The following is an 11,703-nucleotide window of genomic DNA, read 5'->3' on the forward strand; positions in this document are numbered from 1 at the left end:
TTCCTCACTGGAAATGGAGGAAAAACAAGGTTCTATGCACATGCGTCCAGAAAGGCATCGTCGCTGTGGTAGATGGCGCTGACGAATGGTAGTTCCTCTGACCATGCGTCTTGTGTTCCTTGCGTGTTGCAGGCTGCGTGATTGAAGCAGCATACAGTAAGCAGCAGAATGGTGCGGTATTCATATCGGGAACAGGCCGAGATTATGTCTGTATACGCCCAAGCACATGGAAACGGTTGTGAGGCAGCATATCCTGTAGAACCCGGTTCTCCAAATCCAGCGTACGTACAGTCCGCCGCCTCCGTGCACGTTTGTCTGTCTGAAAGGACCCATCATCACACAAACGACCAAAAAGACCTTTAAATGTTGTATGGTGTGGCTGGTGTCTGTCAGGGTAATTGTTTCGGTGGAACCATGCTGCCTCTCGACCGTTTCCGTCTGCTTGGCCGTACGCGAACACCATCTCGGCTTGTTCCCGACATGAATATCGGACCGTTCTGCTGCTTACAGTACGCTACAGTACAGCTTGCAACATAAGACGGTCACTCCAAAAGAAATGAACACTATTTTTGTAAAAATACAGTTTTCATTCTGCATGTGTGAAAGTTTTACAGTGTGTAGATACATCCTTCCCGCTTGTTTTCAAACTTAGTTCAACCTGTTCCCGTGAGTGGCGCCGTCACAGAATGTCTTCAAGATGGCTGCTACACTTGACGTTCGTCAGAAGCAACGTGCTGTCATAGAATTCCTGTGCTGTGAAAACGAAACAGTGGGAAACATCCACAAGAGGTTGAAAAATGTGTGTGGAGATGCTGCTGTCGATCGCAGTACAGTTAGTCGGTGGGCAAGCAGGTTATGTGATGAAAGTGGGCACGGCAATATTGAGGATTGTCCTCGCAGTGGCAGGCCTCGTACTGCACACACTCCAGACAATGTGCAGAGAGTTAACGAATTGGTGACTGCTGACAGACGCATAACAGTGAACGAATTGTCACGCTACGTTGGTATAGAGGAAGGAAGTGTTTGCAGAATACTGTGTGCCAGGTGGTTTCCCAGGATGTTGACAGTGGCTCACAAAGAAACAAGAAAAACGGTATGCAGCGAACTTTTGGAACAGTACGAGAATGGTGGAGATGAATTTGTTGGAAGAATTGTGACAGGTGATGAAACATGGCTCCATTTTTCACCAGAGACGAAGAGGCCATCAATGCAGTGACATCATGCAAATTCACCCAAGAAAAAAGAAATTGAAAACCACACCTTCCGCTGGAAAAGTTATGGCTACGGTGTTCGTCGATTCCGAAGGACTCTTGCTTTTGGACATCATGCCATGTGGAATGGGCATAAATTCTGATGCATATGTGACGACACTGAAGAAACTTCAAGCTCGACTGAGTCGTGTTCGAGCACATCGGCAAAAGCAGGATGTCTTGCAGTTGCACGATAATGCACGGTCACATGTCAGTCAAAAAACCGTGGAAGCGATCACAAAACTCGGATGGACAACACACTGAAACACCCGCCTTACAGTCCTGACCTGGCTCCATGTGACTATCGTCTCTTTGGGAAACTGAAAGACTCTCTTCGTGGAACAAGATGATGACTCCCTTGTGCACGCTGCCAAACAGTGGCTCCAACAGGTTGGTCCAGAGTTTTACCATACGGGTATACAGGCGCTGGTTGCAAGATGGCGTAAGGCAGTTGAGAGGGATGGAAATTATGTGGAGAAATGAAAATATTTTTCCTAAAGGATGTGTCTAAACGCTGTAAAACTTTCAAACATGTAGAATAAAAGATGGATTAAAAAAATAGTGTGCATTTCTTTTGGAGTGACAAGGAACGCATGGCACGTAATCAGACGAACTTTCATTCGCCAGCGCTATCTACCGTGGCAACGATGCATTTCCGGACATATGTTCAAAGGAACTTGTTTCCTCCATTTCCAGTCAGGAATCTGTCACTACAAATTGTCAGTTTTATTGATGTTAACCCGGTATATTGAAAGAAAAGTGTAGAACGAGCCAGGGCCGGTGAAAGGAACGGCCAACAGTCGAAGGGTCTTGCTGTGTAGTGAACGGAACAGCTGACAACGTGTCAAGAGAGAAGGTGGCGGGCCACAGCGAGTGTCAGATGTCTTGACACTCCAGGGTGTGAAATTGTCTCGTGGTATGAACTTTATTAATTTTACGGTCGAGGTCTGAGTTGGTACAAGTAATTCGCTAACGTGCGCGCTACGAATTTTCAAAAACTGGAGAAAAATGGTGAATTGTGGATAATGACCAACGAACCATTAAGTCCGTTACACAACTTTAGACCAGTAACTGACGCACATGGCTTCTAATCCTGAAGGTGAATAACGAAGTGTTGCAGTTTTATGAGTGCAGAGGAAACATACTGGATTCACATATAGGCGGAATGGATATAACAAGAACGGGTTTGAGTCCTTATTACGATAGCGGTGAACTTTTTCGCGACCGTGTTATGTGGCAGACACTTACACGAAGGCATTCGATAAAAATAAAGTGCGGCTTGCTTCATTACATCGATCAATAGATATCGTTTCTGTGTTGATGGTGGACTGTACGAGTGAAACAATATATTTAATTCAAGACACTGAATTCATTCTCTAATTGTCACAAACGTTACTCCCGAGTCATCCAAGAATATCCAAATATTTTTACGTTCTTCAAACTAGCTCAAAGAGTTTTTCTAATAAGCAAATGGTGTGAAAGACGAAGGGTAACGCGTTCGACTTGCGCTGCCTGTTGTAGCTGCCGACGTTGGGAAGATGACACGTGCGAGGTCATTTAGCCTCCAAGTGACTGTTCAGTGCCCAGTGAACCCAAAATAGTGCATCAGATCATTAAGAATTAATTAAAAATTGGAATTTCAGTAACAGCAATCTAATTTCCATTTTTAAAACCTTAACGGCCTTGGGTTTCAAAACCCGTGATTTAATTTCCCTACTAAAAATTTGACTTTAATAGACTGGAAGTTCAGTAACAATGGTCCAAGCTTCACTCTAAAAGACGCTCTCAGCTATTACTGCTATTTGTGGAATCTCATGACCACTGATGTACTTCGTTGTTTACTGTGATGTTTTAATCGTGGAGTCGATCTTCCGGCGTCGATACTACTCATGTGAACGTGCAGATTACTGTCAGCGTGGTGACAGCACTATTCTCTCTAAGTATGGAAGAGTATTAACTGTAGATAATCACGCGCCTAGAGAGTAAGCCGTGCCCACAGGTTCGTGTGAAGTGTCAGGTCCGTGTATGAAAAACTACGACGCAAGCCAGTGGTTGCACGAGGTTAGGTTGTATCCCAGAGTAGCGAAAGTAAGAGGGCCAGCCGTAAAAGACCGCAAGACGACAACTCTCTGGCAATAGTGCAAAAGAATGTCAAAGGAGTTACCACCCATCTGACCGGATCTGGATCTGTTGTTCTCAAGACTGAAGGAAACACTCTAAAACTGAGGTGTTTTAAAGACATACAGTGGAAGTGGGAGTAACATGCAAACAACATTTACGAAAGCTAGCAATGCTCACCCACACAAAATTTCGCCCGCATATTACGTACATGCTGCTGAACCCTAAATTTAATTCCGTGCACATAAACATCTCTAGAAATGGTGTTGTGAAAGAAACAGGAAAATTAGTAATAAGCTGAATATGAACGTTACATTATTTACTTGGCTAGTGTTTCATTTGTTCTTTGTAAAGATCGGGAAATAGCTGGAGTGAAAATAGAAATTTTAATAGCTCCTTAGCTGTGTCTTTCTTCTCCTTATCCCAGCCAACACACAGAACGCTACTTTGACTGTGTCTAATCTTCTTCTACTAACAGCTTCAGTCAAAATCGCAACACTGTGCTTAAGCTAATGAGAAATAGTCGATCATATGGTAAAGTGCTCACTTTGACCTAAATTCGGGAGGTACTCTATGTATAACTTCTTTGACCCGTAATTCATATTGTTAACTCGAAAATTCAACGTTTTATCCCCATAAAATTAACAGACTCTAAGCTAATGCTCCTACATGTATCTCACATTTCAGTTTTAGATTCATCCACAGACTTCCTCCGTTCCTCTTCATATTTCACGTCCTTTCCTTACCCTCAAAGTTACGTAGAACATCTTTTGTATTCTCTTTAAGACTCAGAAGAACCGTTGAGTCAAATGGAGTGCTTACTTGGGATAGACTTTGAGTAATTGAGAGATTAAGGAAAAATGTAACGCATAGGATATAGTGAAATGGGAGAAGCAACTAGCTAAACCTTAAGAAGACACGAGGTAAGAGGTAAAAGATTCTGCCATCTTTGTATCAATGTTACACAAAATGGCCTAAGGAAGACGGAACAGCTGAGGAAGACCAGCGGTGGTGACGAAAGAGGTTTACTGATATCAGGCATTGACGAATTGATGAAAAATTACTAAAATTGTAGATATGCAGTTTAGTATTGTATGGAAGTATAACGTGGGCTAGAGGAAATCCGGGGAAAAAGGAGTTGGAAGCATGTGAAGCATTACGTTACAGAAGAATTCCAAAATTTAAGTGAACGGGAGAAGTGCGAAATAACGTGATACTAGGGAGAGAGAGAGAGAGAGAGAGAGAGAGAGAGAGAGAGAGAGAGAGAGAGAGAGAAAGTAAAAGTAAATCCAATACAATTGGTATTCAGAATGCAGATGATTTGTTTTAAGAAGTGAGACACCGATTTTACACCAGAGGCCTAATATGTACGCATCACACTACTGATGGCCATTTACCAGTAAATACTGTTTTGTTGTTTATTGTCTAGTGTTTGCTCACTATACATGAAGTGTTAAAATATTTTAAAAATTTCACTTACCTATCGTAAGTACATCCAGCGGCACCGAAACTACCACACATGGCTTCAAGTGCGGGAACACCACTCGAAGGCATCAAAACTTGACGGCAAGAGTTAAACGTTCCTTCCATATAATCTTTTGAGAGGTATACAATCAGTTTGTCGATGTACTCTGTAAGAAAAAACTTTTTTCACTGTGATGTAACGTTGGTTTATTTTTATTGAAGTGTACTAGTTGGTTTGTTCATAGTAAGCAGTAAGAGTCTGAATCAAGTGCAACTCTCTGCGTGGATAAGTACTGATTCTGTAAAACGTAAGTTTTCTGCTTTCAGGCTAAACAGACCACTCACGCAGCATTCATGGTTATAAGACAATATGGAGCCGCACGCGGTCAGTAACTCCCTCCTTATTCTCACTAATATTGGCGCTGTTATTCGTCTTGTGTTTAAGATGTTAAGTGAAAACCACTTCGCTTCTCTTACAGAGAAAAGTTCTCTATCAATAGCCGCTAGGCTATGGAGATGGACGACTTAGCTAAGTAGCAGTAGTTACTATTAGAGTTTACATCACTGTTATGTAAATAAACGAAGTTGCAAGTGGGCAGCGAAACGAAATAAACGAACAGTGAATTTTTTTCTGCTGTAATGGCCTCTTTATCGAGCAAATGTTAAACTCTGATCTTACTTAAAACTTCCTGGCAGATTAAAACTGTATGCCGGTCCGAGACTCGAACTCGGGACGCAGAAGACCTTCTGTGAAGTTTGGAAGGTAGGAGACTTGGTACTGGCAGATTTGAAGCTCTGAGGACGGGTCGTGAGTCATGCTTGTGTAGCTCAGTTGGCTCGAAGTTCGTTTAGCGTAATGAGTAGCGTGACTGTCCTCTAATAAGATGTTGCTTCGGGCGGTGGTTCGCGCCAAAAAAGCCGGCACGGTAACTCAGCGTGTTCGGTCAGAGGGTTAACTGCCCTCTGAAAAAAAAAAAAAAAAAAAAAACTGAGTTAATGAATCAACGACGAACTGAAACGGGTATCTTGCGACGTCCGCATCGGGCAGATGGAAAAAAAAAATCTGCCAGGGAGTTTCACATCAGCGCACACTCCGCTGCAGAGTGAAAATCTCATTCTAATTTTACTTGCTTTCTTCCCAATAGTGAATTATTGTTTTCCTGATTTCAGGTCACAAGTTGTCATTAACTAATTAAGAGGAGACGAAAATGATAACACATTTTCAGTTTCAGTTTAACTTTCTTAATTGGCCGTACTACACAATCCTCGTCAGAGTGCTCGGGAGCATGGTATAAAATTAGATGTTGCTCTAACAATATTAGCGTCTCACTGACAATACGTGGGCACTGAGTATGATATGATGTGACAGAAAGTTTTACCTGCTTAGCTGGAAAGACTATAATAGCTGACACTTCATCTTTAATGTGTATCAGTATTCTTGGTTTGGAGATGGAAAACAATCTATTCTGCAAAAATTTTGTCACTTGCAGACTGGAGGCATAGCTACAAGGTCAGAAAACCATACCTCACTCAATGAAACAGCTGTGGAGTGCGTTTCACGTATTATGATGACAGCACTGTTTTTAATAACGACTTTGGACTGGTATTGTGACATATAGTTAAGAAACAGTTCGCCGGCAAGACGAGAAAACAGTAGTATTTTTTTTCTGTTGAGATGGGCTATAGTAATGGAAGAGCATGCAATCACTCTTTATAACTGATTTTCAGTCTGCCATTAACTTCCTTTGGCTGATTTTATCTGTTTTAGTACGAGATGCATAACTTAGGTACTCCTGATTTTATACTTTAATCTTGGATTGAAAGTTGTATGGGATGAGTGGCTGGGAGTCCCCGAAGAACAGATTCAAACGACAAATTGTAAAGGTTTTTCTCCTTTCACTCACAGAGGGACGTCTCCTTCGCGAGGTGTGAAAGTCATGAACTCGTGTATCTGCTGGATGTAGGTGACTATAATAGGTATTTGTGGTGTCATGTTTGTGTTGTATTATGATGAGAGCAGGTAGAGGATGAAGCCTGTTACCGGTGCGTAACGTATTCCTCTCGATCAGCAACAAGGTGGCCGTCGGGTTTGTCCTCATCTGACAGACGGATCCTCATCAACGGCATCTAAATCTACATCTACATTTATACTCCGCAAGCCACCCAACGGTGTGTGGCGGAGGGCACTTTACGTGCCACTGTCATTAGCTCCCTTTTCTGTTCCACTTGCGTATGGTTCGCGGGAAGAATGACTGTCTGAAAGCCTCCGTGCGCGCTCGAATCTCTCTAATTTTACATTCGTGATCTCTTCGGGAGGTATAAGTAGGGGGAATCAATATATTCGATACCTCATCCAGAAACGCACTCTCTTGAAACATGGCGAGCAAGCTACACCGCGATGCAGAGCGCCTCTCTTGCAGCGTCTGCCACTTGAGTTTGCTAAACATCTCCGTAACGCTATCACGGTTACCAAATAACCCTGTGACGAAACGAGCCGCTCTTCTTTGGATCTTCTCTATCTCCTCTGTCAACATCGCATGTGATCACTTCGTTAGACACCGTGGAGAAGTTTGGAATTAAATCCTGGACATTGCTACGAGTTCTGGTGATCAATAACTTCACGCCACCATCTCTCCTCCCCTTGCCGGCCAAATACTGATGGCATAAATTTCTTTCACTACCAACTTTCGAACCAACCTCTGACTTCGGCGCCAGTGCGCCAATGGATTTCAGCCACATAGGTGCAAACGGACCTTAGTCGGCTGGTACTTCCTGGTACGCACAGCAGCTCCGTGAACATGCTCCACATGTTATTAAGTAAGCACTGGTCTGAAGGTGATCGCTTGTACTGAAAACGGTTACCGGAATTAATTAAAAAATAATTTTTAAATGAAAACACCGCCATTAGACTGTATAGTTGTTTATTGAATTACGACTCAGGTTTCATCCTTTTATGACATTTTCAAGTGACTGAGTTTATGTCATTAACAAATATTGCAGGGGATCAAGCTCATATTGTCCTCCAGTATGAGTTAAGGACAAACTTAGTCTCTCGAAAATAGCATAAAAGGCCGAAACATGGGTCGTAATTGAATAAACATTTATACAATCAAAGGGCGGTGTGTTCATTTAAAAATTAATGTATGACTGTTGCTCAGCAACATCAAAAACTGTTTAATAAATAATTGTTGCCATCTGGACTGACTTTTTCTGTTATAAATAGTTTTTTAATGTTTTTCTAATGTTCTAAACTCTAAACCAAGAGTGGGCAATCGCCTCTGGCGCGCGTTTGGTTTCATTCCGGCCTCCGGAGGAAATTCCAGTTGAACATAAAATACAATACTCTCAAAGACACCTGTTCTGTGGCGTAATTTGTTGGCATGTCGTGTGGGGAAATGGGAGCCATCCGTATCGGTCCGTTATCGCATCAACATTAACGTCACAGTCTACATCTGCATCTACATGGATACTCTGCAAATCAAATTTAAGTGCCTGGCAGAGGGTTCATCGAACTACCTTCACAATTCTCTATTATTCCAATCTCGTATAGCACGCGGAAAGAATGAACACCTATATCTTTCCTTACGAGCTCTGATTTCCCTTATTTTATCGTGGTGATCGTTCCTCCCTATGTAGGTCGGAGTCAACAAAATATTTTCGCATTCGGAGGGGGAAGTTCGTGATTAGAATTTCGTGTGAAGATTCCGTCGCAACGAATAACGACTTTCTTTCAGTGATTTCCAACCAAAATCGTGTATAATTTCTGTGGCACTCTCCCTCATATTTCGCTATAATACAAAACGTGCTGCCTTCTTCAAATTCTGACGACGGTTGTCTTATGGCTATAAATCACTTCGAACACTTTCGCAGACGCTCTAAATAGCTCATATTATAACCAGTAGCCTCAGCAAGTAAGACAGAATCAGTCCTACTCCATCTGGATGCTAAAAACTGAGTCATAATATATTCCATTGGAACAATAACTGATAAAAATTCTAAAGCAGGAAAAAAATTGCATCAATGTGAAGTATCGGATGTAGCGCATACCATATTGCATAAAATAGTGGCTCACATGTGACGTGTAAGAACCCCAAACAAGAAACCGATGACGTTAAAAATAGAAAATTTAAAAAAATACAATAAACCTCCTAGCTACAAAATATTACAAAAATGTGAGGCAGCATAAAATGAGAACACGAGTCCGGATGGAGTACTAAAATATCTTGATTTGCTGTTACGTCTAGTAGATAAGAAAATCCATCCGAGTGATTCCATTATTCCAGCGTAGTCTGGCCAACCTTATCAATAAAAGCTTAATCGCCCAGACGATAGAGCTGCCTCTTTGTGACTCAGCGGTCAATGTAGAGATTGAAAACCTTACATACATTGCTGTTATGAATGGCAAACACTCTTTACGAGATTGACTTGTCTAAAAGTCTGTTATCTCTCTTAGCTGCATTTCCGATACGGAAAATAATTATGCACGTTTGCCCTTCGCCGGCCGGTGTGACCGAGCGGTTCTAGGCGCTTCAGTCTGGGACCGCGCGACCGCTACGGTCGCAGGTTCGAATCCTGCCTCGGGCATGGATGTGTATGATGTCCTTAGGTTAGTTAGGTTTAAGTAGTTCTAAGTTCTAGGGGACTGATGACCTCAGATGTTAAGTCCCATAGTCCTAAGAGCCATTTGAACCATTTTGATGAAAGGTCGAACAGCAACAAATCACCAAATTCACGACAAAAGGATTATTACGTAGTAATAAGTTATACTGTCGGTGGAAGGCAACACTCCGAGCGCATTAAGTAACACGTGAATGCTGTGATTTTGGTGTATTCTTTAGCATTGTTCACTATTACCACATTAGTTGACCGATTGTAAACGTAACTGCCAGAATAAAAGTAAGTAACCATAACTCTTTTAGCTGGCGGACTCACGGGAGTGAAATCCGTTACTTGAATTCGGAATAAAGAATTTACAGACATGATAGTAAAAACCGGGAATACCATTCCAGTAATCTCTTTCGCTAAGGTGGAAAATGGTTAAGCATTACATTTGCTTGATACTTGTTCTTGGAGCAAGGTGGTGGATGTTGAATAAAGCATTGGAAGATATACGTCCTCGCCAAAATTCTGCGGATTTCTGGAAATATTACATGCTGAATGAAGAAGTAACCTGACATGACAGAGTACAGACACAACGCAATATAAAAATACTATGTCAGATATTAGCATCCAACTGGGTTATGATTGATTCTCTCTTACTTTCTGAGGTTATTGGCTATAACACGACGCTATTTAGCGCGCCTGTGGTCTAATTTTCGCTGAAGTGGATAAAAGTCTACAAAATGATTTATACCCATAAGACTGTCTGGCTCACGGAGAAAATAGTTCTCTTGATTCTCTTGTGGAGGTTTTATTGGTCTGTGCCAAACCAGTATATATTTTTAATACTTTCCGATTTTCTATACTTTATTATCTCCATTTAGTACACGGCTGCGTTTACTACCCGTGTACTTCTTGTACGCAGCATGAGCAACTCCGCCTCCTACGTTTTTACTGTATGATGCATGTATGTCGGTTTAATCCAGTTTCAGCGGATGTGGACGGCGCCGCGTATTTGACAATGGAGTCTGCTGTCTATTTACACAGATGTACGTATTTCTTGTGAGACTAAGCCAATTATTAGTTTTTGAATACTTCTTGTCTGTTGTCGAGGTGAGGTGTTTTACAGGACACCGTGCGAGTCTCTTTTAAAAAAAATTTACAAGGGCAACTACCTGCTGGGGCATTCATGTTTTTTTTGGCGCTGTTTCGCGTATGTTTAACATCTTCTTTATCAGTTAAGTTGCTTTTTTAATACATATTTTACACATTGAGTGTGTTTTGAGCATTTAGTGCATAAACTGTTTACTGTCTTCTGAACACTTTATCGGCCATGTTTCTACATGTTTTACTCGTATCTTTTAAGACACCGCACAATGTTTCTACAAACTCTGACGAGGGCGTTTTCCCGCTGCGACATTTGTATGAGCGGAATCCTGTGAGTTTAACACCATATTTGCCAGTAAATGTTTGTATTTTTCTTGTTAGTCCAGTTTTGCTAAATCGGAATCTTTTTTTTTTCTCGATGGGCAATTTGAAGATGCCTTGTATAAGGCGAAATGCGTCACTGGATTATAAATAAAATAAAAAAAATCTTTTTTACAACCAAGGCTGTTTGTTCTTTCATATTGTTACCACTGGTTGGTGTTATGTGGCGGCAGTACTTTCATAATTTTTTCAAAGAGGTTTCGTCCAAGTTGCGTTAAGTTAGGGACCCAGTGTGTACACTTTCAAAGCTAATTGCTAGTATTTGTTGCTCGGGAGGCAGAACTGAGTATTACATTGCAGCACAATAATTTTCGGCACGGAATACGAACCTTGTTGAGTTTCTTCATTTATTTTCGTAGACGCTGGTTCCATAAAGCGGCTCTGATGTGGATCGCACGTCATTCCACACAGGTGCTTGCGGAAGTTGTTCAAGCACGTAGGACAGCGCTTCAGCAGGCCCTCAGCCACGCTCAGCTTCTCTTGCATCGAAACGAGCATGGGCCCATCGCAGCACAGAGCTGGAAGAAGGGAGATTAAGCTTTAACATCACGTCCTGTTTCTTGGCACTAAAAAAAGAACTGTGAGCCGTAACTTAAGTAAGAAGGAGAAAAAATACAGACAACTGAAAAGATTTGTGGAAAAATATGGTATCTTATAAGCAAACACAAATGCAGAATGGAAAATACATTTTGTAACATTGTTTCCATACAAGGATATTCGGCATTCAAAACCCTTTCTAGGGCGATCCCCTGTTCTTGTCTGCTCCGCTTGCATCCCTTTGTTA

At 41.7% G+C, this 11,703-nt stretch overlaps 1 protein-coding gene across 1 annotated transcript in view; it reads right to left on the reverse strand.

Annotated features, from left to right (window-relative positions):
- The window catches only part of LOC124775518 (NPC intracellular cholesterol transporter 1 homolog 1b-like), a 135,749-nt gene extending 124,344 nt beyond the window's left edge, over positions 1-11,405 (reverse strand). The window contains exons 1-2 of the mRNA XM_047250351.1: positions 11,249-11,405; positions 4,849-4,999 (exon numbers count right to left, since the gene is read on the reverse strand). Of these exons, the coding sequence (XP_047106307.1) occupies positions 4,849-4,999; positions 11,249-11,405 (308 nt within the window). The remainder of the gene's footprint in view (positions 1-4,848; positions 5,000-11,248) is intronic.
- Positions 11,406-11,703: the final 298 nt, after the last annotated feature.

Source organism: Schistocerca piceifrons, chromosome 2 (assembly GCF_021461385.2).
Source record: "Schistocerca piceifrons isolate TAMUIC-IGC-003096 chromosome 2, iqSchPice1.1, whole genome shotgun sequence".
Taxonomy (NCBI): domain Eukaryota; kingdom Metazoa; phylum Arthropoda; class Insecta; order Orthoptera; family Acrididae; genus Schistocerca; species Schistocerca piceifrons.